Source organism: Sarcophilus harrisii, chromosome 1, assembly GCF_902635505.1.
Source record: "Sarcophilus harrisii chromosome 1, mSarHar1.11, whole genome shotgun sequence".
Taxonomy (NCBI): Eukaryota; Metazoa; Chordata; class Mammalia; order Dasyuromorphia; family Dasyuridae; genus Sarcophilus; species Sarcophilus harrisii.
In genome coordinates this window covers 712,701,908-712,722,691 of record NC_045426.1, presented here as the reverse complement: position 1 = coordinate 712,722,691, position 20,784 = coordinate 712,701,908, and the positions used below count along the sequence as shown (strand labels likewise).

The following is a 20,784-nucleotide window of genomic DNA, read 5'->3' as shown; positions in this document are numbered from 1 at the left end:
CTTTCTGAACCTCAGTCTCCTTATCCCAGCTCTGTCCCCTTCTCCCGCTCACAGCTGGCACAGGAGAGCCCCTAATCTGTGCCCCTTGGAAACAATCATCCCCATTTTACAGTGGAGGGAACTGAGGCAGGCAGGACTTGCCCAGGATCACAGGGCCAGGAAGAGTTTGGCCCTTGATTTTGACCTTCAGTTTCCAAACCAGTTCTTTGGGTTTTAGGTTGTTTTGGGCTTCGAGTTTTTCCTTTCCCAGGTATCCAGGTTGGGAAGCCTGTTTGTTTCCTTTGGTGGTTTCCTCCAAGTTTCCCAGTTTCAGAGTTAGATTTGCAGGAAGCCCCATCCCCAGGAATTAGGGGTTTTGGAGGGAGCGCCTGGGCCCGGCCCACAGTTTGGATTGGAGTTGCCACCCAGGACCTGCCTCCAGTGAAACGGGAAGCTGGGGCAATTTCAGACCAGATTTTATTTTATGTTTATGGGGGGGTGCCCACCCTTGGGAGGGGGAGAGCAGGCTGGCCCCGCTTGGTTTACAGTTTGCCTGGGGAAGGCTCGCTGGGGCTGGGCTTGATGAAGACGCCCTCCATGGCTTTCCAGGAGTTGTGCTGGTTGGGGCTGGGCATGCCGTGGACCTCCCTCTGCCCACGGATGGGGTGCCCGTACTGCTCCCCCGTGACCGACAAGTAGACGTGGGTGCCGGCGTGCTGGAAGCGCACGGCCTCTTCCCGATGCCAGTAGGCCCCGCTGCACTGCACCAGCCACACGTCCAGCTGGTCTCCCTCGCCGCCGTCTCCAAAGGCGCTCACCTCCTGCAAGCGGAGCATTATGGGATTTGGGCTGGAGGGGCTTGGGAGGCAAACTGAGGGGGGGGGGGTCGCGCCTCTGAGCTCCCCCTGCCGGAAGGGCTGGGAGGGAGCAACCCCGTGGCCGCAGGGACTCACTGGTGGGTGTCACCCTGACTGCTGCCTGCCACCAGGGGGCTCTGAGGAGCAGCCGCGGGACGCCCCCAGTCCCGGGGTAACCCGGCCTCCCTCGTGCTGGGTGTTTATTCCTAAGCGGTCCCGACGGCACCTTCCTTTGGGCGCTTGATCGCGCTCCCGCACCTCCGGGGGCGGGGAGTGGCCGGGAAACTTCCCTCCCCCAGCTGTGCGTGCTCGGGCCCCTGACCGCGGGGGGGGCGGGGGGGGGGGGGGGGGGGGGGGGGGGGGGGGGGGGGGGGGGGGGGGGGCGAGGCTCACCTGGTTGTTGGAGAGGGGGGAGGGGAAGTGGTGCGTGTGCAGGTTCTTGCCCGTGTTCACGTGGGTGAGCCGCACCGCCTGGCCACAGCGCACGGGCGCCCCCCGGGGGCACTCGCCGTCCGCCCCCCCTCGAATGCGCCAGTAGCTGTTGGCATCCTCGGAGCCCTCGACGCCCGTCACGGACTGCTGCCCGCTCCCTGTGCGGCCGAGAAGCGGAGGTCGTCCCCGGGGCTCCCTGCCCTCCCCACCCCCTCCGTCCCCCCCTCCAGCCCGCTGCCCTTCCCCCACCCTCCCCAGCCCCTCCCGGCCGCCCTCCATCATTTGATCCCGACCGCCCCTGCCTCCATCCCCCCCGTCCCCCGCCCCTCCCCCTTGTCCCTTTGTCCCCTCCATCCCCGGTGGCCCCCCGCCCCTCCACCTCGCGCGCACCGGAGCCGTATTTGACGTCATGCGAATGTAAGCGGACGCCGTGGCGCGTGTTGAGCAGCTTCAGCACGGACCCGCAGGTCACGGCCCCGGTCCCGAGCTCGTTCCCAGCGTCGGCCCGGGCTGCTAGCAGCAGAAGCGGCAGCAGCAGCAGCGGCCGCGGCCCCGGCCTCCACATCCCCCCGACCCACTCCCGCCAGGCCCGGGGCCGCTTCCGCCCGGGCGCCGCCTCCAGTCCCCCGCCGACAGCGCCGGCCCCCGTAGCCAATGAGCGCTCTCCGGCGTCCGACGTCCGCTTCCCTATTGGTCGCTTCCCAAGGAGGCCCCGCCCTCGTCGTCAAGGGCAGCGGTTCCCGGCTGGGGTCTGTGGAGCCGGGGCTGAAGACACGATGGAGGCTGCGATTGGGCCACGAGCTCAGCCAGCCGGCCAACAGGCGTGAAGAAAGGCAAGGGCTGACCAATGAATGCGAAGATGTTGGACCGGGCGTGGGGCGGGGTCCGGGGCGGGAGGGGCGGGGAAGAAGAAAAGAACCCGGGTTGGAAGTTTCTGAGGCTTTTCGTTTCTGGCTCGCGAGGCCACGTGATCACCAGGCCATTCCCACCGTGAGCCGTTAGGCGGCGTACTGGAGCTTGGCGTCCTGGGCTGCGGGTTCGGCTGCAGCTCCTGAAACTGAGCTCCCGCGGTGACCCGGGTAATTCACTGTCCCTTTGCTTTTGTTCTATCCATTTCTCTCAGTGGGAAACTATGGCAAGGGCTCTATTTCTGAAGAAATACCATCCCTTGACGGAGCCGATTTGCACAAGACCCTCCTCGCTGATGGAGGTTGATTACTTGATGCTCCCGGCCTCAAGAGGTGACAAGAGACATCTTTGGTCTTCTGGCTTCCAGCTCTGAGAGAAAAGAGTTCAGGAGCCCCTTCGAGGAGAAGAGCTCGAGAGCCCCCGAGGGACGAGCCCCGAAGCAAGAGAAAGATTGTGACAAGGAGATGGCCTGTGGAGCCGCCGGGGACAAGGGTGCCCTGTCCCTTGCTTGCCGCACCAGCTACTGGGGAGAATTTCTAGCTCAAGAGCCCCCGAGGGAGCGAGCCCTGAAGCAAGAGAATTGTGGCCAGAAGCCGAAATGTGGAGCAGCCGGGACAGTCGTGTCCCTTCTCTCCCCTGCTTCCGGCACCAGATGCTTGGGAGGATTTCTAGTTCAGGAGCCCCTAAGGGAGCGATCCCCGAAGCAAGAGAAAGATTGTGACACGAAGATATCCTGTGGAGGAGTCGGGGGCAGCCGGGGGAGCCCTGAAGCAAGAGAAAGATTGTGGCAAGAAACTGACCCAGAGGAGCCAAGGACAATCGTGTCCCTGTCCCCTGCTTCCTGCATTGGATTATTGGGAGGATTTCTAGCTCAAGAAGCTCCAAGGGAGAGATCCCTAAAGCAAGAGAAAAATTGTGACTCGAAGATATCCTGTGGAGGAGCTGGGGACATTATTTTCTGTTCCCTGCTTATCACACCAGCTACCTGGGAGAATTTCTAGTTCAAGAGAAAGATTGTAGCGAGAAACTGCCTCAGAGGAGCCAAGGACAATTGTGCCTCTGTCTCCTGCTTACCACATCAGCTATTTGGGAGAAGTTCTAATTCGAGTCCCTAAGGGAGAGATCCCTGAAGCAAGAGAAAGATTGTGGCAAGAAACCGAAATGTGGAGCAGCTGGGGACAATCGTGTCCCTATCCTCTGCTTCCTGCACCAGATACTTGGGAGGATTTCTAGTTCAAGAGCCCCTAAGGGAGAGATCCCTGAAGCAAGAGAAAGATTGTGGCAGAGAAGCTGACCTGTGGAGGAGCCAGGGACAATCATGTCCCTGTCCCCTGTTTACCACACCAGCTACTGAGGAGAATTTCTACTTTGAGAGCTCTTCAAGGAGAGATTCCTGAAACAAGAGAAAGATTGTGGCAGAGAAGCTGATCCGTAGAGCAGTCGGGGACAATTGTGTCCCTGTCTCCTGCTTGCTGTACCAGCTACTTGGGAGAATTTCTGAGATCTTGCTTGCAAAAGGAGAACTTGTTCATTCTGCATATTGTTTGGTATGGTATTCTCTGTACTGTTTACACATGTAGAGATTATAATTTTCCAATTTGCAAGGAACCACTGAGGCAGAGCTCTGAGCCAATGACGTTTTACTAAACAGTCCATGATCCTCTCTCCTGAAGTGGACCTCAGATCTTCCTCACACTCTAACTTGGTTTTTAATATGGTTTGGTATTCAAATATGCCAAAGAGGCATGGTAAAATACAGAATCTCATCGGTTGCTAGACCTTGTTCTCAAGGTCCAAAAATGACATATCGACAGGGGAATCACAGGCTGGGTGAGCCTCCACTCACTATGTATCGATCCTAATATTGATCATAAGATGTTAACCTGAGTAGGTTTGCAACATGAGTATGCTGGATTAGAGAGAGTGGTCTGGAAGTACAAAAACAAATTGGGGAATTTTTCCAAAGCAGCAAAGCATCCCACCCACGCTGGGTTTGGACACGGAATCTGAGCAAAACAGGATGGAGATATCTTTGTCGGTATTCTTCTAGTTACATAAATAAGTCTCAATGGACATTATATTAAATTTTGAGGTTCACGATAAGAACCTATCTATATGTGATTTATGTGAAGTATGAAACTGACCAATACTGATTGGAATAGAGTAGGGGGTCCAAATGAATTATTTCTCACTGAGAAATGGGTTTATTTATGACTGTATGTAGCCTATATGTAACTGACATTTGGTGGTAAATTCCTTGGATGGCCTGGGACACTACTTTCTAATTAAAGAGCTAGTTATCTCTAAGAACAACCAAAAAAACATTCTTTCTGGGGCAGCTAGTTGGTATAGTGGATAGAGCACCAGCCCTGAAATCAGGAGGACCTGAGTTCAAATGTGGTCTCAAACACTTAACATCCTGGCTGTGTGACCCTGGGCAAGTCATTTAACTCCAATTGCCTCAGGGGAAAAAAATAAAACCAAAAAAACCTATTCTTTCCTCTTAATAATTTTTAAAATTTAGCAGAAGCAGGAAATGCTAGTGGGAAAATCTAATTCTTGCAGAAGAGAGCAGAGTGGCCAGCCTTATGGCACTAGCCTCCTGCTTCCCTTCCTATTAGGAATCAAAAGTCTCCTTTGGAAAGAGTTCTGTGGAGCTTCTAGAAATAATTATTCACATTTCCTGTGAACCACACTCTGTGAATTCATGTAACTTTCATTGGCAATACACACACACACACACACACACACACCCCACATACCCCTCAACTATAAACTAGAGAAACTTCTATGGTTGCTTCCACAATGGGATAGAGGTAGACTCTTTGAATATCTTAGACCTTTACCCTCCCAGAATCATAAAAGAGGAGCTCATCCCCACCAATCTCCTCTATCTCCCTTCCGATAGTCAAGAACCAACCCTCTCTAGGAAGTTCTGGAAGGTAGAGGAAGACGAGAGTTCACAGATTGGAGCCCTCTCTGACTTGACTAGGAGCTCATTTCTCCACAAGCATCCAGGGCTGGAATCTCTACTGGCCAGAGAGTAATCCATTGTGCCAAGCTAGGTAGAGGAGACAGAATCTATGACAGAGACCTATGAGGGCAAGGCTAGGGCTCCCTGTTGCAAACCACTGAATAGTCGAGTCAACTGAGAACCTGGTGTGTGTGTGTGGTGGTGAGCCGGATTGAGACATGGGGGGCGGGGGGAGGGGGGTAGAGAGACCAGGAAAAGCAGCTTTCTCTTCAAATGAAATGACCTCTGCCCAGTGGATTTGTGGATCTCTCTGATGATGCTTTTCCTCCATTGGTGCTGATCTCAGCTCATTGATTGTCTTTTCCTCCCATGTTCCTTTTGTCCATGTCCTCCCACAAATCTTGTGCAGGGGGTCCCAGATCTACTCTGGTGCTCTGCCTAGAATTCTGCTAAATCTTGGGTAATCGTGATCGTGGATCCATGATACTCAGATTGTTTCTTTTTGACTGCTTGCAATATTTCCTTCCTGTTATAAAAGTCCTGGATTTTGGCCAAAATATTACTGGAAGTTTTAATTTTGGGATCTCTTTCAAGAGGTGATTGGCAAAAAAAACCCCAAATTGATAAACCTTTAGTTAATTTGATTAGAAAAAGGAAAGAAGAAAATCAAGTTATTAGTCTCAAAAATGAAAAGGGAGAACTTTCCTCCAATGAAGAGGAAATCAGAGCAATAATTAGGAGTTACTTTGCCCAACTTTATGCCAATAAATTTGATAAGCTAAATGAAATGGAGGAATATCTACAAAAATATAGCTCATCCAGATTAACAAGCGGAAATAAATTATTTAAATAGTCCCATTTTAGAAGAATGATTGGAGGGTACTTTTGATTTTTACTTTTCACTTGATGATTCTTAGCAACTTGGGCAGTTTTCCTTCATAAACTAGGCTCTTTTTTGTTTATGACTTTTAAAAAGTCCAATAATGACTAACTTATCTTTCCTTGATCTATTTTTGGTCAGTTCTTTTTTCTAGGAGTGATTTTGCATTTCCTTTAAAATTTTTTTCAGTCTTTTGACATTGCTTTTTATAATTTCTTGATATCAAAATCATTTGGTCAATTCTAATTTTCAAAGAGTTGCTTTCTTCATGGAGGTTTTGTGACTCTTTGATGAAGCTATTCTCTTTTTATAACTTTAAGAACTTTCATGTCACTTCCCAATTTTTCCTCTGCAGTTAGGTTTTAAAATAATTTCTTTGCTCTTAAAAAAAGAAAACAACTTTTTGGTTCCTCTTGGAATTCTTGTTGGACTTGTGGCTCCATTTTTCTTTGAGCATTTGCTTGTAGATGTTTTCAAATCATTGTGTTTAGTAAACTGTGTTTGTCTCTTGAGCTTCCCTGTCACCACAGTAGCTCGTTATTTTCAGATTTTTTTTATTTGTTCATTTTTCCAGTCTATTTCTTAACTTTGTACTTTATGTTAAAGTTGATCTGTTTTCATTTCTGAGGAAAATGTAGCTTTTGACTTTTTTTTGTCCTGTTACTTCTTTCACAACTCAGTCTTCAATCCTGAAACTTTTCAGTGCTTACAAAATTGTGTGCTCTGGGGGGAAGGTCTGTCCACTGCCCTCTCCATCTGATCTTTTTGAATTCCTGATGCAGATGTGGGTGTGTGTTTGTGTTTTGGTGTAAGCTCATTGGCTAGTCCAGGAGAAGGTTCTGTAGTTTCACAACAAGTGAACTGTTAGTTTTCCTTGGGTTTGGAACCACACGATGGAACCACCCTGGGCTCAGGACCACACAGCCTTGCTCAGTCCTTGGCTAGACTCCATGTTCTCTCATAACTGTTCCACTTCACTCTAGATCTCTGATTATGAACTGAGTAATGAGCCAACATCAGTAATAGTAAAGGAGTCTTCGGGATCTCTCTTTGCTCTGAGGATTCCCATTTTGATGGTATCTTTCAGCTCCCTTCCTGCTTCTATTCCTGGAATGTCCTTGTTGCAGCTGATGGGCTGCTGGACAATCCCCACTCCAGTGTCCACCGATCTCTCAAGTTTGTCGTCTTCAGCTGCTCTTGGCTAGAAAAATGGCTTGCTGTGACTTTTTCCTGGCTTTCTGGATCAGAATTAAGTCTGGTGCTTTTTCTAGGTTGTTGTAGTGTACTGTGGGTTGGCTGAGTTGGGTAAAGATGCTTCTCATTCCACCATCTTGACTCCACCTCCCCAGTAGAATTTCTTAAGAGAGAACAATGAAGGGAGGAAAACCTGTCTGTTAGGTGATCCAGCTTCCCCATATTCTTCTTTGGCAATGGAACCCAACAGATAGTCCAAAAGTGCCCCTGACTTGAAGCAGCCCCACTACATAGGGCATCATCTCACAACTCTCTTGAGCCTCCTTCCAGCCTGCCCAGCTACTTTTTGATCTATCAGCAGGGTAATGGTAGGGGCAAGTTAGTGCTGAAGAAAAGGATTGTGGGCAGAAATTTGAGGAGGGATGTGAAGACCACGTTAGCACCCTGGATAACTTAGAATCAGCTGGAGTCGGATAAGCAAAAGTCCTTGATCTTTATTCTTGGTCTTTAGGGGTAGGAGTGAATTGGATGGACACGGAATCTCCACGACCTTCCTTCTCCCTCATCTGCAGCCAAAGTGACTCTGGCTACTCTTACTCCACCCCCTAGTCCCTCCTACAATCCTCTGTATACACCAATTATCGAGCCAGCACAAGATATCGAGCCAAGCATATACCCATAGAGTATTGTCCAATTGGTAATTTACCTTAAGTGCTCAGTTGTCTGACCTCAGTGCATTAACTCCAGAGTTTCAGCCCTTTACAGGGGGAGATTCAGGTCTCTTCTCTTCTGGGTGGGTTCCCTAGGCTCCACCTGTGGGCTTACTCCTCAGAAAGTAGATCCTGGGGGTGGGTAGGGGACAGGGGACACCTAAATTGACCCAATGGGTTAGTTGGGCAGATGCTGCTGGATCATGGCCCGAGATGGGGGTCATGCTTTTTTTAGTTTGACCCTTGAGGAACTTTGGGTTGGAGAAGGGAAGACAGATCCAAGGGTGCCTTGGGGAGTGACTCCCTACTTCCTGCTTTTGGGAAGATAGCAATATTTGCCATTTTGAGGGGAAGTATTTGGGGGGAACAGGAAATGGGTACCCTTGGTTTGCGGGGGCAGGGGGCAAGCTGGCCATGTGATGAGCCCAGAAATCCTGTTAAGAGAAGTTCATTCAGGAAACATTTATCAAGTGCCTACTGTGTGCTGAACATCATCTAGACACTTTGGATACAAAAGGAAGCAAAAGGCAGAACAGCCCTCAAGGAGCTTACGATCTACCGGGTGAGACCCCAGGCAAACAAACATACAAATCTGGTAATAGCCAAAGTAAATAGGAAATCATGAACAGAGGGAAGGCACTGGGATTGAGAGGTTGGGAAGGCTCCCCATTGGGACTTAGAGGAAGCCAAGGGCATCGATAGTTGGAGCAGGGTAAGGAAAGGGTTCCCGGCAAGGTCAGAGAGCTGAGAAATGCTCCTGTTTACAGCACAGCCTTGAGGTCACTGTCACTGGACTGACCACATGCCTGGAAATAAGGGTTGGAGAAGACTGGAAAGGGGGGAGGGGGCTAAGTCGGGGAGGACTTTGAAGGGCAATCAGAATCGTAGAGAAGCCACTGGAGTCTGAGTAGGAGCCACACGGTCAGAACCGAGTTTTAACGGCTGAATGGAGGATGTATGGCAGCGGGGAGCGATGGGAGGCAGGCCCTGGCAACTTTTGCTATCGTTCAGGTGTGTGGGCCTGCAAGTGGCAGGAGGAGAAGCTGCAAAGGTGAAGAACAAGCCTTGGATGAAGGCAACTTGGATGTGGAGGGTTAAGGGGGTGGGGGGGCTCTCCATAGCAGGGACTGAGGGCCTGAGTGGCAGTAGAGTAAGACATGCCTCAGTCACAGCTGGGACTCTCGCAGGGCCAGCACAGGACCCAGACCCTGAAGCTTAATGGTAGATCAGGGAGGCCCCTTCACTTTAGAGGAGGAAATGTGGACGGTGGCTTGTCAGAAAACAGGACTGCGGTGGACGTGAATGCGGTCTGCCCAAATGGGGGGGCTCAGGCCACGCTCTACTGTGCTCAGGATGAGTCTCCACATGTGGGGACTTGGACTTCTCTCCCAGGGCCCAGGAAGCTCATTATGGGGAAAACCTCCAGGTCCTGCAAGATCCTGCCTTCCTTGCCCCCCCCCCCCATCACCTTCACTCCCCATCACTACCCAGCTTTCCTGGGCTTCTGATTTTCCACCTGGCTCGGTACTTTGGGATTTCTTCTCCATGTCCTACCTTGTTCCCCTTCTCCCTCCCATGGGTGTGCGCATTGCGCCCTCCGGTACTTGGATGCCCAGCACTTTGGACAGCGCCTGGCACAGAGTGGGCTTTTACTAACTGCTGGCTAAGTGGGTGAAGGCCCAAGTAGTTTTCTGAGCCTTCTATGCTCGGCTGTCTTCTGCCTGTTGCCTGAGCTCCGGCTTTTGGAGGGAACTTGGGGTTGTATAGGCCCGGCCTTAGTAGCCAAAATGCTTGGCAACATTGCAAGCTGACAAAGCATGCTCCGGGTATCCTCACTTCCTCCTTACAAGAGCCCTGGGAGATGGGCTTTATCCCCACTTGGCAGAGGAAAACAGTAAGGGAAGTGACCTGTCTACTGTCACACAGCGCGAGACAAATGAACTCGGCTTTGTTCTCTACTTCCATCCATTTGCGCTGAAGACCCCCTGCCCCCTCCCCATCGAGCCAGCCCACTTGGAAGGGCCCAGATGTGGGAGGAAGCGGTCCAGAGGGGGAGACTGAAGCTTACAGGGGAAAGGAATGTGTCCACCATGTCCCACAGGTACTGAGAGAGCTCCGATCCTAACACAGGTCGTCTAACGAGTTTTGGGGATCCCCAGTGCCTAGCACACAGCAGGAGCTTAATAAATGTCAGTGCATTGTCCCCCTAAAATGGAACCATCTTGAAGGCATGGACCATTAAAAACCCAATCCCTGTGTGCAATGCAGTAGAGAGCCCTTAATGCTTGTTTGACTCCCACACCTGACATTTTTCCCAAGGCTCCAGAGTGGAAGCCGACCAAGTGAGGAACAGGGGAGTAACCTAAAATAACTTTATTAGGAACAGTGGGGTGGGGCAAGGAGAGCTGGCAGGGACTTCTAGGCCATTTCCTGCTCATAGGCCATTTCCCGCTCAGTATCCTCAGAGGTCTGATAGATGTCCTTGAACACTATACTGTTGTCCTGTTCAACATCCTCCCCATCTTGCATATATAGGAAATCAAAATCCTCAAAGTCCCCCATGCCCTCAGGTTTACTCTCAACCTCAAACTCATACACCTTATCTATAGTCTCTTCTTCCTCTTCCTCATGCTCCTCTTCTTCCTCCTCTTCCTCTTCTTCCTCCTCCTCCTCCTCCTCCTCACCCTCTTGCTCCACCTCACGTTCCTCCTCTTGCTCATGTTCCTCCTCTTCCTCCTCTTGCTCACGCTCCTCTTCCTCCTCGTCCTCCTCCTTGTGTTCTTCCTCCTCATCCTCCTCATATTCCTCGTCGTATGCCTGATCGTATACCTGGTCGTATACCTGATCATATACCTGATCATACACCACCTGATAATCTTCACCCTCATACTCTTCACCTTCATACTCTTCACCCTCATATTCTTCACCCTCCTCCTCCTCCTCTTCAGCCTCCTTTTCTTCATACTCTTGACTCTCTTCCTCACCTCTCTCTTGTTCAGCACCCTCATACTCATTCCCTCCCTTACTCCCCCCCTCCTCAACTCATCTGCCTTCCCTCTTCATCATTCCTCAAAAGTCCCCTCTTTCCAAAAACAACATTTTTCTTAAATCCATAAAATTCTTTGACAAAATCGGCTTTGCTTTCTCTAAAACTGGGCACCCCTCTGGTGGGAAAAAATCCTGGGGAAACCCATCCCCACCAAACCAAATGGGGTACCCGTAGCCCCCTCCGGGGGGTACCCCCCAACCCCCCCGACAAAACCCCCCCAAAACATTCTCCGTAGTAACCAAAACCAACCGCAAACAAAACACCTAAACAAAAATTTTGGGGGCCAACCCCGCCAAAACTTTCCCACCACACCTCGTCCCTTTCTTTTAAAACCCACCGCCCCTGGTTTCCACACACAGAATTGTCGGGAAACTGGAACTTCCCAAACTTTCTTGCCAATATATCCAAGGGGTTCCCAGAAAAAAAGACCTCTCATTCCCTTAATTGGAAGGGGTTTTGCTCCAAAAAACAAACTCCTTCTTGGGGTTAGGGGAAAAACCAAACTTTAAACGGGAAAAAAAAACTTTTGGGGTCTTCTCCTTACCTGGCCCAGGGGGAAAAACTATTTCCAGGGGAACCCGCCAGGTCCGGTCCAAAACCCCTGCCATCCCCCCCACCATCAAGATCCGGCACGGTCTCCAGCATTTAAGGTCCTCCCCCCCCACCCTGGCCCCTGCCTCCATCCCTATCTCTCCCGCCTTGGACCGTCGGTTTTATCAACTACCTCCCAAGAGACCACGGCACCCTCCCTGATCACCGCTGCCGTGGCCCATTCCCTTCCTCACCCCTTGCCCACATACACCCAAATCCCTTTCATGCCCTTCACTCAATTCGGGCCCATTTGGTGGGGGAGTGATCCCTAGGAACATGGAGGGAAAACAGCAGGTGGGGTCTTCATTCCACCACAGGGCCTTGGGGTAACCCGGACTTTCTAGAAGACTGGGGTGGAGTAGTTGTCTTCAAGTAAGTGGAGAAAGGACCAGGCCTGTTCTCCTTGACCCCAGAAGGCAGAACTAGGAGCCGTAGGGAGAGGTGCAGAGAAGCCCACTAAGGCTAACAATGAAAACTTCCAACGTGACATGGGCTGCCTCTAGCATCCTAATAGCACCCACCTCCCAGCATTGCAACATCAAATGAGATCTTTATAAAGTGTTTAGCATAGTACCTGGCACATAGAACATAGTAGACAAATTCTCTCCTTTCCTTTCTCCCCTTCCCTCCTTTTATCCCTTCTTCCTTCTTTCCCTCTCTTTCTACCCTCCTTCCTTCTTCCCTTCAGTTGTTCCCTTTTCCTTTTCTTCTTCTCTCCCTCCTTCCCTTCTATCCCTCCTTCCCTCTTCCTCCTTCCCTCCTTTCCTTTTTCTTCCTCTCCCACTCTCCCTCCTTCCCTCCTTTCCTTCCCTTCTTCTGTTCCTTCCTTCCTTTCTACTTTCTTCTCCTTTCCTTCTCTCCTTCCTTCCCTCCCTCCCTTCTTCCTTCTTTCCTTCCTTTCCTCCCTTCCTTCCTTCCCTCTTCTTTCCTACCTCCCTCTTCCTTCCTTCCTTCCCTCCTTTCTTCTTCCTTCCCCCTGTTTAGAGGCAGAGAATGTGAAGTCCTTGCTGGGGGTGTTAGAACACAGCCTTCCAATTTTTGAGACTCCCAGGACGGCACTCCCAGGAGCAGTCACAGCCAAACGCCAAAGTCCCTCTCTCTGGACCCTTCCCTTCCCCTCTAGACCTTTTATTCCTTCTCTAGATCCTTCATTTCCTCTCTAGACCTTTCTCTCCCTCTCTAGACCCTTCACTCCAAACACTGTTACACAGATTCTGGGTGTCACATCACACTCCTGCTATGCTGGACAGCGCCAATAGCCCCGAGGCACAGCCCCACTCTCCACACACAGAACATGGCCCAAGGGGCAACCACTTGTGTGCTCTGGCCTCCAGGGGACCCACATCCAGAGCCTAGGAAGTGTGTTAGGAGGACTGGTTTGGGGCCAGAAGGTTCTAGAACATCAGGATATCGGCTCTCTACATTTCTGTGCCCTTTGGGGGGAGAAGTACTTGATGCCCTCAGGCCTTTTGAGAGAAGCCCTACTTTCACACCCCCCCCCAGGTCCATTCCTCCCAAGGGACCGGACAGAGAGCAACTTGACATCTCCCCAAGGGGCCCGAGACTCCTTCCCTTTGTCCAAGGAAGGGGACGTGCCTAGGGAGAGCCCAAGGAGCTTTCTAGGGGTACAACTCCCAGTTGAGTCCCATCTGAACATCAGGGCTGCTCCAGGGAGCATTCACTAGAATCATTTGCCATGAGAAATACTTCCATCACCTCTCCCCACCCAGAAGCCCCAATGGCCTTGGCTCCAAGTCAGCTGGGAAGGGGGGAGAGGGACCCAGGGGATGAGCCAGTCACAGACCTCAGGGCCTGGAGCCTGGAATGGAAATCTTTAAAAAATTACAGTTTAAAAAAAAAAAAAAGTTGCTTTAAAAAAAAACCAAGAAAACCTTTATTGGTGTTTGTGAAGGCGGTGGGGCACGGCCTCCCACCACCACTACCCGCTTCAAGGCTGGATGGATTCTAGTCCTCCTTGTAGGAGTTGTGAGTAGGGAGGAGAGGGAAGGCTGCAGCCTAGGGGACTCCAGGGCCCTGCCCTCCTCCCCTCAGCGACTGGCCTAGACACAGCGAAGGAGCCCCACGGGAGGTCGGGGAGCAGCAGGAGGAAGGAGAGAGGAGGGGGGGGATGGGGGGTGTCCTGCCCATCGGGGGGAGAGGGAGCCAGGGGGAGGGGGCAGGCTGTTCCTTCCTCCCCCCCCCCCCCCCCAGCCTCCTAAGCCTGGGCAGGCTAGGATACCTTTCTCATACTCTCGGAGTCTCTTCGGACTCTGGCTTTGATGTGAGACAGGGATCTGACCTCCTGGGCATGGGCCTTGGCCTCTGCCAGGGCCCTGGCTTCGGCCTGGGCCTTTTCCCGCTGCAGCCGGGCCGAGGCGGAGCTGTGTATGGGCATGGTCACGGACACCAGGGTCCGCTTCTCCTTGGTGTTGAAGGGTTGGGTGATGATCGGCTTGGAATCCTCCTTGATGGTGACCTCCGGGAGGTACCAGACGGACTTGTGGGTGACGTGCTCCCAGCGCTTGGGGTTCGTGGGGCTGGGCGCCTTCTCCTGCTCCTCCTCCTCCTCCTCCTCCTCCTCTTCCTGCAGCGGCGGCGGCTGCTGCTGCTGCTGGTACTGCTGCCGGGCCTGGGTGAAGTAGCGCTGCAGTGCGGGGAAGAGCGGGACGCCGTTACTGCGCCGGGCCAGGCTCAGCCGGAGCACGGCCTGGCTCACCACGTCCTGCAGGGCCGGGAAGAGCTGGTGTTCGGCCAGGAAGTCCAGCGTGTGGAAGGGCTCCTTGGTGGAGTCGTAGGCGGGCGCCTTCAGCGAGGAGGAGGAGGAGGACGACGACGACTTCGGGTTCAGGGAGCCCAGCAGCAGCTCCAGGAGCTCCCTCTCGAGCTCCTCCTTGATGAAGTCCAGCTCCTGCTCCATGCAGCTGGGCTTGTCCTTGGAGGCCCGGGTCTCCGTCTGCATGCCCTTTTCCATGACGCTGCTCCGGCTCACGGGGATGGGCTTCAGGGAACTGGACCTTTTGAGATGGGCCCATTCTGTCTGGGAGGACTTGTTGGCCAGGCAGGGGAGTGATGGAGGACTGGGAATGGAAGATGGACTGGACAATCGGACTGGGCCGGGCATCTGCAATGGGCTGGGCATCCGGGTCGGGCTGGGCACCCGGGTCGGGCTGGGCACCCGGGTTGGGCTGGGCATCTGGGTCAGGCTGGGCATCTGGGTCGAGCAGTCTATCTCGGGTGGGCTGGGCATCTGGGTCGAGCAGGATCTCTGGGGCGGGCTGGGTATCTGGGTCGAACAGGATCTCTGGGGTGGGCTGGGTATCTGGGTCGAGCAGGATCTCTGGGGTGGGGGGGGCATCTGGGTCGAGCAGGATATCCTGGTCGGGCTGGGCCTCCCAGTTGGGCTGGGCATCCGGGGTGAGCTGGGCCTCCCAGTTGGGCTGGACATCCGGGTGCAGGGTATCCCAGGCGGGCTGGCCATCTGGGGCATGCAGGGCATCCAGGCTGAGTTGACCATCCGGGACGAGCAGGGCATCCGAATCTGGCTGGTCATGTGGACTGTGCAGGGCATCCGGGACGTGCAGGGCAGCTGGGATTTGCAGGGCATATGGGCCTGGCAGGGCTTCCAGGTCGTGCTGCTTGTGCCTTGTGGGGTGGCAATCTTGGTCCTGCTGACTTTGTCCAAAGCGTTGAAGATCTCCATCAGGCTGGGCATGTCGGAAGACTTTTTTCGGATGGGTTCCAGGAGCTTGGACAGCCACTCCAGCCTCTGCTCTTTGGACCAGACCATGTCCACTGGGTCCAAAGACCTCTTCCAGAAGAAGAAGTCCTCTCTGCGAGAAGTCATGGGGTTTTTCATTTTCTGCAAGGGAAGGAGAACAAAGTTGAGGCCCAACTCGGCTTCCGGCTCGCCTCGTCCCAGGTCATCCCTAGTTAAGAAGCCCCAGTCGATGGCCCCCGTGATGTCTGGGATTTGAGCGAAGACCTTCTCGCCTCTTCTCACCACCCCGAGTTCTGGTCTGGGTTGGGGGGGGGCGGGAGCCTGGGCTCTGTCTAGCTTCCTCCCAGAGTCGATCCCCATGTCCCTCCGCTGGGGCCACTGCCGAACAGTACCTTCCTTAGAACGTGCTTCAAATCTTTTTCTATCTGAAACTTCTCTGGGATGGGTGGGAGGTGGGACAGAGGATTCCGCGGCTGAAAACGGGAGAACTTGGTGTGCAGCCACGGAGGATTCATGAAGATTCCACCCAGGGGGCCTCGGCCATGGCCGGCAGAGGGGCCCTTGCACTCATCTCTGCCGTAGTAGAAGTTGGATTCGGAACTGGAGCTCGACGGGTAATTGTTAGGGAAGGCAGCATACAGGTGAGGGCGGCCCTTCCGGAGTCTCCGAGCAACTTCTATGGCATCCCTCTGATCCCTCGCCTTCCGACTGGGGCCCTTATCCACATCGAACAGGGGCAGGCCAGTCTCTGTGTGCATCTGGGTCATTTTCTTGGTCGCCTCATCCATCACCACCTGGAGGCTGTCTAGAATGGGGCCTGTGGCCAGGAAGTCCAAGAATTCAGAGAAGGGTTCTGACTTGGGGGGCTTCTTGTGGCCGTGGGCCCGGGGAGGCATGGGAACGTATAATGGACAGGGGGGCCGCAGAAAACCATGCACTCTGCCCACAGGTCCCATATTGGCAAACACCGGCCTCTTGTGTACCTGAAACTAAAATCAACAAGGATAGTTACAAGCGAACACCGGCCTCTTGTGTGCCTGAAAAAAAAAAAAAAATCGAGGGTAGTTAATGAGCAGCTAGGATGGAAGTGAGGAGGGTGCTCTCCGGGGAAGAAAGAAGCCCCCCAGAGTTCTTACCCTGCACTGGGGAACCTTTGGGCCCTTCAGCAATCCATTTCTGGCAACTCTCTGAGATGAAATGTTGCTGAGCTGTATTATTCAAGGAAGTTTCCCCAGCAGGCACTTCATCACAAGGCCCAAAGCAAACCTTGCCCTCTCCTCAGGAAGCTTACGTTCTAGCAGAATGAAACATTCAACGTTTCCCCGGCCATGTATTAAATGCTTTCTATGTGGCAGGCACCTTGCTTGATGTTGGGGACAGAAAAGAAGAAAGGGAGGAGAGAATGAAAGAAGAAAGGTAGAGGGGAAGGAAGGAAAGAAGAGAAGAAAGGATTGAGGGATGAATAAAGCAATAAAAGAAGGAAGGGAAGGAAAGAAAGGGAAAATGAAAGAAGAGAAAAGGAAAGAGGAAAGAGGAGGAATGAAGGAAGGAATAAAAGAAGGGAAGGAAAGAAAGAAGTAAAGGGAAGGAAAGAAGGAAGAAATGGAGGGGAGGATGAAAGGAAGGGGAAAGGAGGGGAAGGAAAGAAAGGAGTGAGGTATGAAGGAGGAATAAAAGGAGAAAGGGAAGGAAAGAAGGAAGAAAGGGAGAAAGGAGGAAAAAGGGAGGAAAGAAAGGGAAGGAAGAGAAAGAGGAAGAGAGGGAAAAAGCAGGAAGGAGTCAATTGCCTACTACATGCCAGGCATGGTGCTACCATTGGGCCAAAGGCCAAATCTTGGAAACGTCTGGCATCCTGGGGTATTGGGATACTTGGGGACGAGTTAAGTGCCCAGTGGGCTCTCCGGAATCCAGAATACTTTCATTCTCTTCTGTGATGAAGATCAGAACAAAACATGCCCATGTGGGGATGGCCACGTCCACTTCTAATCCCAAAGGGAAAAATTCAGCAGCACCTAAGGAGTCATTTTAGATTTTGAGGAAGGAAGTCTGGTTGGGTATTGGGGCAAGTACATGAGCCGTGTGCCGATTCCACACATGCAGTGTCCCATCCATAGGCACACTAGAAGGAATGCCCAGGATCCTAGATCTGGAGAGCGATGGGTAGGGACCCATGCTACTTCTTGGGAAAGGGGAGAGGAACTCCCTCGTTTCTAGGGCAATACACCATCATCTGAGTCCAGCAAGGCCCCCAGAGCTTCCATACTTCTTGGACCCTCTTTGATGGACATTTCCCCTCCAACAATGGTGACCACTCAACACTGTGAGGAGCCTTCTTTCCACCCCACCCCCTATTTAGCATCCTGAGATCTGTCTTTCCAAAGGATCTCCCTGACTTCAAATCTTCATCCTTGCAAGGCTTGGGAGAACCTCGGGGGAGCAGGTCCAGTGAAGGAACTCCAAAGTGTTTTTGCAAGCCACATTATAATGATGAAAGGGAAGCTTGTCAAGGACAGAGGCCATTTTTTCCAATTTGCCCAGCACAAGGGCCAGCACACAGGAGGGATGGGCCAAAGACCTATGATTTCCTTGGAATAGGAAGCTCCCAGATGAGGAAATTCCCATCACAAATGTTAAGTTGCAGGTTGTAGCTTCTCTACAGGTTATCATCTTAGACAGGGTAAGTGTCACATAAGGTCTCCCAGTCATGAGTTGAGGTGAGACTTGAGCCCAGGTCTTCCCAGTTTATGCCATCCCACAGTAGGCAATTAATAAATGTTTAAACAGAATTGATTGGCCTGTTGACCTGTTTGTATCTCCTGGAAGAATGTAAGGTTCTTGAGGACAATTAATGCTTTTCATGTTTGTCTTTACATCCCCAAGACCAAGCACTTAGCAGATGTTTAAACCAGGTTTAACTGAATTCTAGTCATCACTGTAGCTACTGGGTTGTTGCCTTTCTTAATGGCATTTCTCATATAGCACTTGACATCTTTTTCTTCATTTGATGGATTGTAAATTTCTTAAGGCAGGGACTTTCAATTTTTGGTTACTGTATTCCCAGGACCTTGGACAGCAACATCACCCCTTTCCCCTCCCCACACAGCTGGGATACATCATTGCATTGAATTAGGGAGCTCCTATTAGAGAAACTCCAATACAGATCAGGACAATTTCTTTGCATCTTTTTTGTGTCTTGAGGGGTTCATAGACTTAAGCAGTGAAAGGCCCAGTGACTTTCGCTACCTTATGTATTAGTGACTCCAAGATCAACAGGGTGAATGGGCTTCTACGAGCTCTTTATCCAGCTTAATGATCGTTTCTCCCCTCTGGTCCTGAGACAAAGAGCTGACAGTGGTCCTTTCCTTAAATGGCCAGAAAGATGACCGGACAGCCCCCTGGTCACCCAGGCAGTGAGTGGCCCAAAGAAGCGAAATTCCAATCCAGGTTTCCTGACACCAAGTCTAAGGGGATTTTCCTGAACCTCAGCTGCTCTTCCCAAGTGGGCTGGCTTTGGGGAAATGGGCTAGCTTTCAGAAGGGGCTGCTTGGCTTTAAAAGCCCAAATTCAGCCTTCCTGGTCCCAGCATGCGGTCACATTAAGGGGCAGGCTGCTGATCAGGGAATGCTGTGAAATTAAATCTAAGGGATTCCCATGGTGGGAAGGAAGGTCAGGGCTCTTTTGGAAGAGGAAAGAGAATGAGAGTAGAGTGTAGAGGTCAGATGTGGAACCTGAGGAACTTAGGCCTGTAGGAAACCAGGTTGGCCAGTCTTCTGGAGTTAGGTGGCGTGGGGGTTGGTGGACGGGGCTCACAATGGCCCAAGGCCTGGAAGTCTACTGAAGGGTACAATGTGAGCCTAGAGGGGTGTGGGATCCCTGGATAGGGAGGGGGAAGCCTCTTATCCCGAGCTCTTGGGTGCCCTGGTCCTCTGGAGGGCATGGGGAGGAGAATAAAGAAGCAAGGATTTCTGTAGAAGGTGTGAGCGGGGAGTGGACTGAAAGCTGAGGTCCTGGGCCCGCTGGGGGAGGAAAAGCTGAGAACCTACAGAATCGGGATGGGCTGAGATGGGGTTCCCAGTGTGGTGGGGAAGGTTGTGTCGGGGGAAGCTGAGGGCCGGGTTGCAGCGGCTGCAAGGTGAAGGGAAGTTTTCCAGGAAGATCCCAGCGCCTCTTACCTTCGAGTGCTTCAGGGTGCCTTCATCGTCGGCCAAGTAACCGGAGTGGTGACGGTGACCGCCCCCCGAGCTCTTGTAGTAGACAGGGCCCAAGCCCTCGCTGCTGTGGGACGCCTGGGTCTCCAGGGTCTGAGCGATATTGTCGGTCTCGGAGGTCTGAGGGATGGAGGTCTCGGCGTCCTGGATCACGACGTTGCTCTGGGAGCCCAGAGGGATGGAAGTCCTGAGTGAGCTCTGGCTCAGGGAAGTCTGGGCCTCCGTAGTGAGGACGCTCTGCGAGGCCCGACGGATGGAGGTCCCTGAGCCCTGGCCACTGGAGCTCTGCGAGGGCTGCTCGCCTCCAGTCATAGTGGTGGTTTGGCCGAAGGAGGTCTGCGACTCGCGAGCCTCGGAGGAACGCAAGGTGGTGACCGAGGATCGCTGGGCAGCCCAGCCCATGGAGCTTCGCTTGTAGGAGGAGCCCCGCGGGGTCCACTGCTCGGAGCCCCGCGAAGTCCACTGCTCGGAGCCCCGCGGAGTCCACCGCTCGGTGCCCCGCGGAGTCCACGGCTCGGTACCCCGCGGAGGGATCACAGACTCCATGGAGGTCCTCATTTCGGAGCCCCGCGAGTACAGGTCGAGGACGGAGCTTCGGAGAGTCCCCGAGCCGCGCACGGACTGGAGCAGAGAGGTGGCGGGCGAGCCCTCCACTTGGGAAGTCCATGACGACTGGGTGATGGAGCCTTGGGGCGTGTGGACCCCAGGGCTTTCCTGGCTCGAGCTCAGCTCGCCCTCCATCTCCGGTCTGGGCTCCCGGGCCGACCTTCTCGGGCTGCAGCTCGGTCTCCAGCTCTCGCTGGGGAAACGTCTCGGTGCTCGGCTGCAGCAGCTCTGCGGGGAGCAGCGGCTCCGGCTCGGCTGGGCCGGCTAGCCCGGCTCCCTTCCCCCTTTTCGCGCTCGCCTCGCCCCGCTCCCGCACAGCCTGCAGAGGTTCTGAGACCTCCGCAGCGAGCGCCAGCTGCCGCCCGCAAGTTCCACCACCTGCGCGCCGCACAATAAGCGCCCGCTCCTTCCGAAGCTGCCGCCCCATTGGGTGAGGGCGTTCGGAGCCGCGCCCCATTGGTCTCCGCTCTCCCAGCGGACAAAGGACAGCGAGACATTGTTGCGCAAGTCCGAACCCGGGGCCTCGGCCTTGGAACGGGGCCGCGAGGTCTGTTCCCGGACCCCGAGAGCAGCTTAGTTAATTTCCTCATCAATTCCGGGGCTGACCGGGCCAGGACCCCAAGGCGAACGGCTTCCGGCCTCAGCCCCTTGGGGGCAGGGACTGGGCTTTGTAGTCA

General features: G+C 53.2%; 2 protein-coding genes across 2 annotated transcripts; both read right to left on the bottom strand.

Annotated features, from left to right (window-relative positions):
* Positions 1 to 489: 489 nt before the first annotated feature.
* On the bottom strand, positions 490 to 1,992 carry SDF2L1 (stromal cell derived factor 2 like 1; the record flags this gene model as incomplete). Its single annotated transcript, XM_031949125.1, has 3 exons — positions 490 to 800; positions 1,230 to 1,426; positions 1,659 to 1,992. Coding segments are annotated over 3 exons (810 nt in total), but the record flags the coding sequence as incomplete, so codon positions are not given.
* Positions 1,993 to 10,302: 8,310 nt separating this feature from the next.
* Positions 10,303 to 20,520, bottom strand: CCDC116 (coiled-coil domain containing 116). The gene is made up of 4 exons (XM_031949114.1): positions 19,466 to 20,520; positions 15,686 to 16,282; positions 13,807 to 15,434; positions 10,303 to 10,960 (listed from the first exon to the last, which is right to left on the bottom strand). The coding sequence occupies exons 1-4, from the start codon at positions 20,240 to 20,242 to the stop codon at positions 10,354 to 10,356; spliced, it is 3,609 nt and encodes a 1,202-aa protein (XP_031804974.1). The 5' UTR covers positions 20,243 to 20,520; the 3' UTR covers positions 10,303 to 10,353.
* Positions 20,521 to 20,784: the final 264 nt, after the last annotated feature.

Excerpts from the sequence above, each read along its gene's own strand:
- CCDC116 (XM_031949114.1), bottom strand. The coding sequence starts at position 20,242 with ATGGAGGGCGAGCTGAGCTCGAGCCAGGAAAGCCCTGGGGTCCACACG. Across the intron at positions 15,435-15,685 it reads TGAAGCACGTTCTAAGGAAG|AAAATGAAAAACCCCATGAC; the intron begins GTACTGTTCGGC and ends CTTCCCTTGCAG. Across the intron at positions 10,961-13,806 it reads AGTATGAGAAAGGTATCCTA|TAAGGGAGGGAATGAGTATG; the intron begins GCCTGCCCAGGC and ends GGAGGGGGGGAG.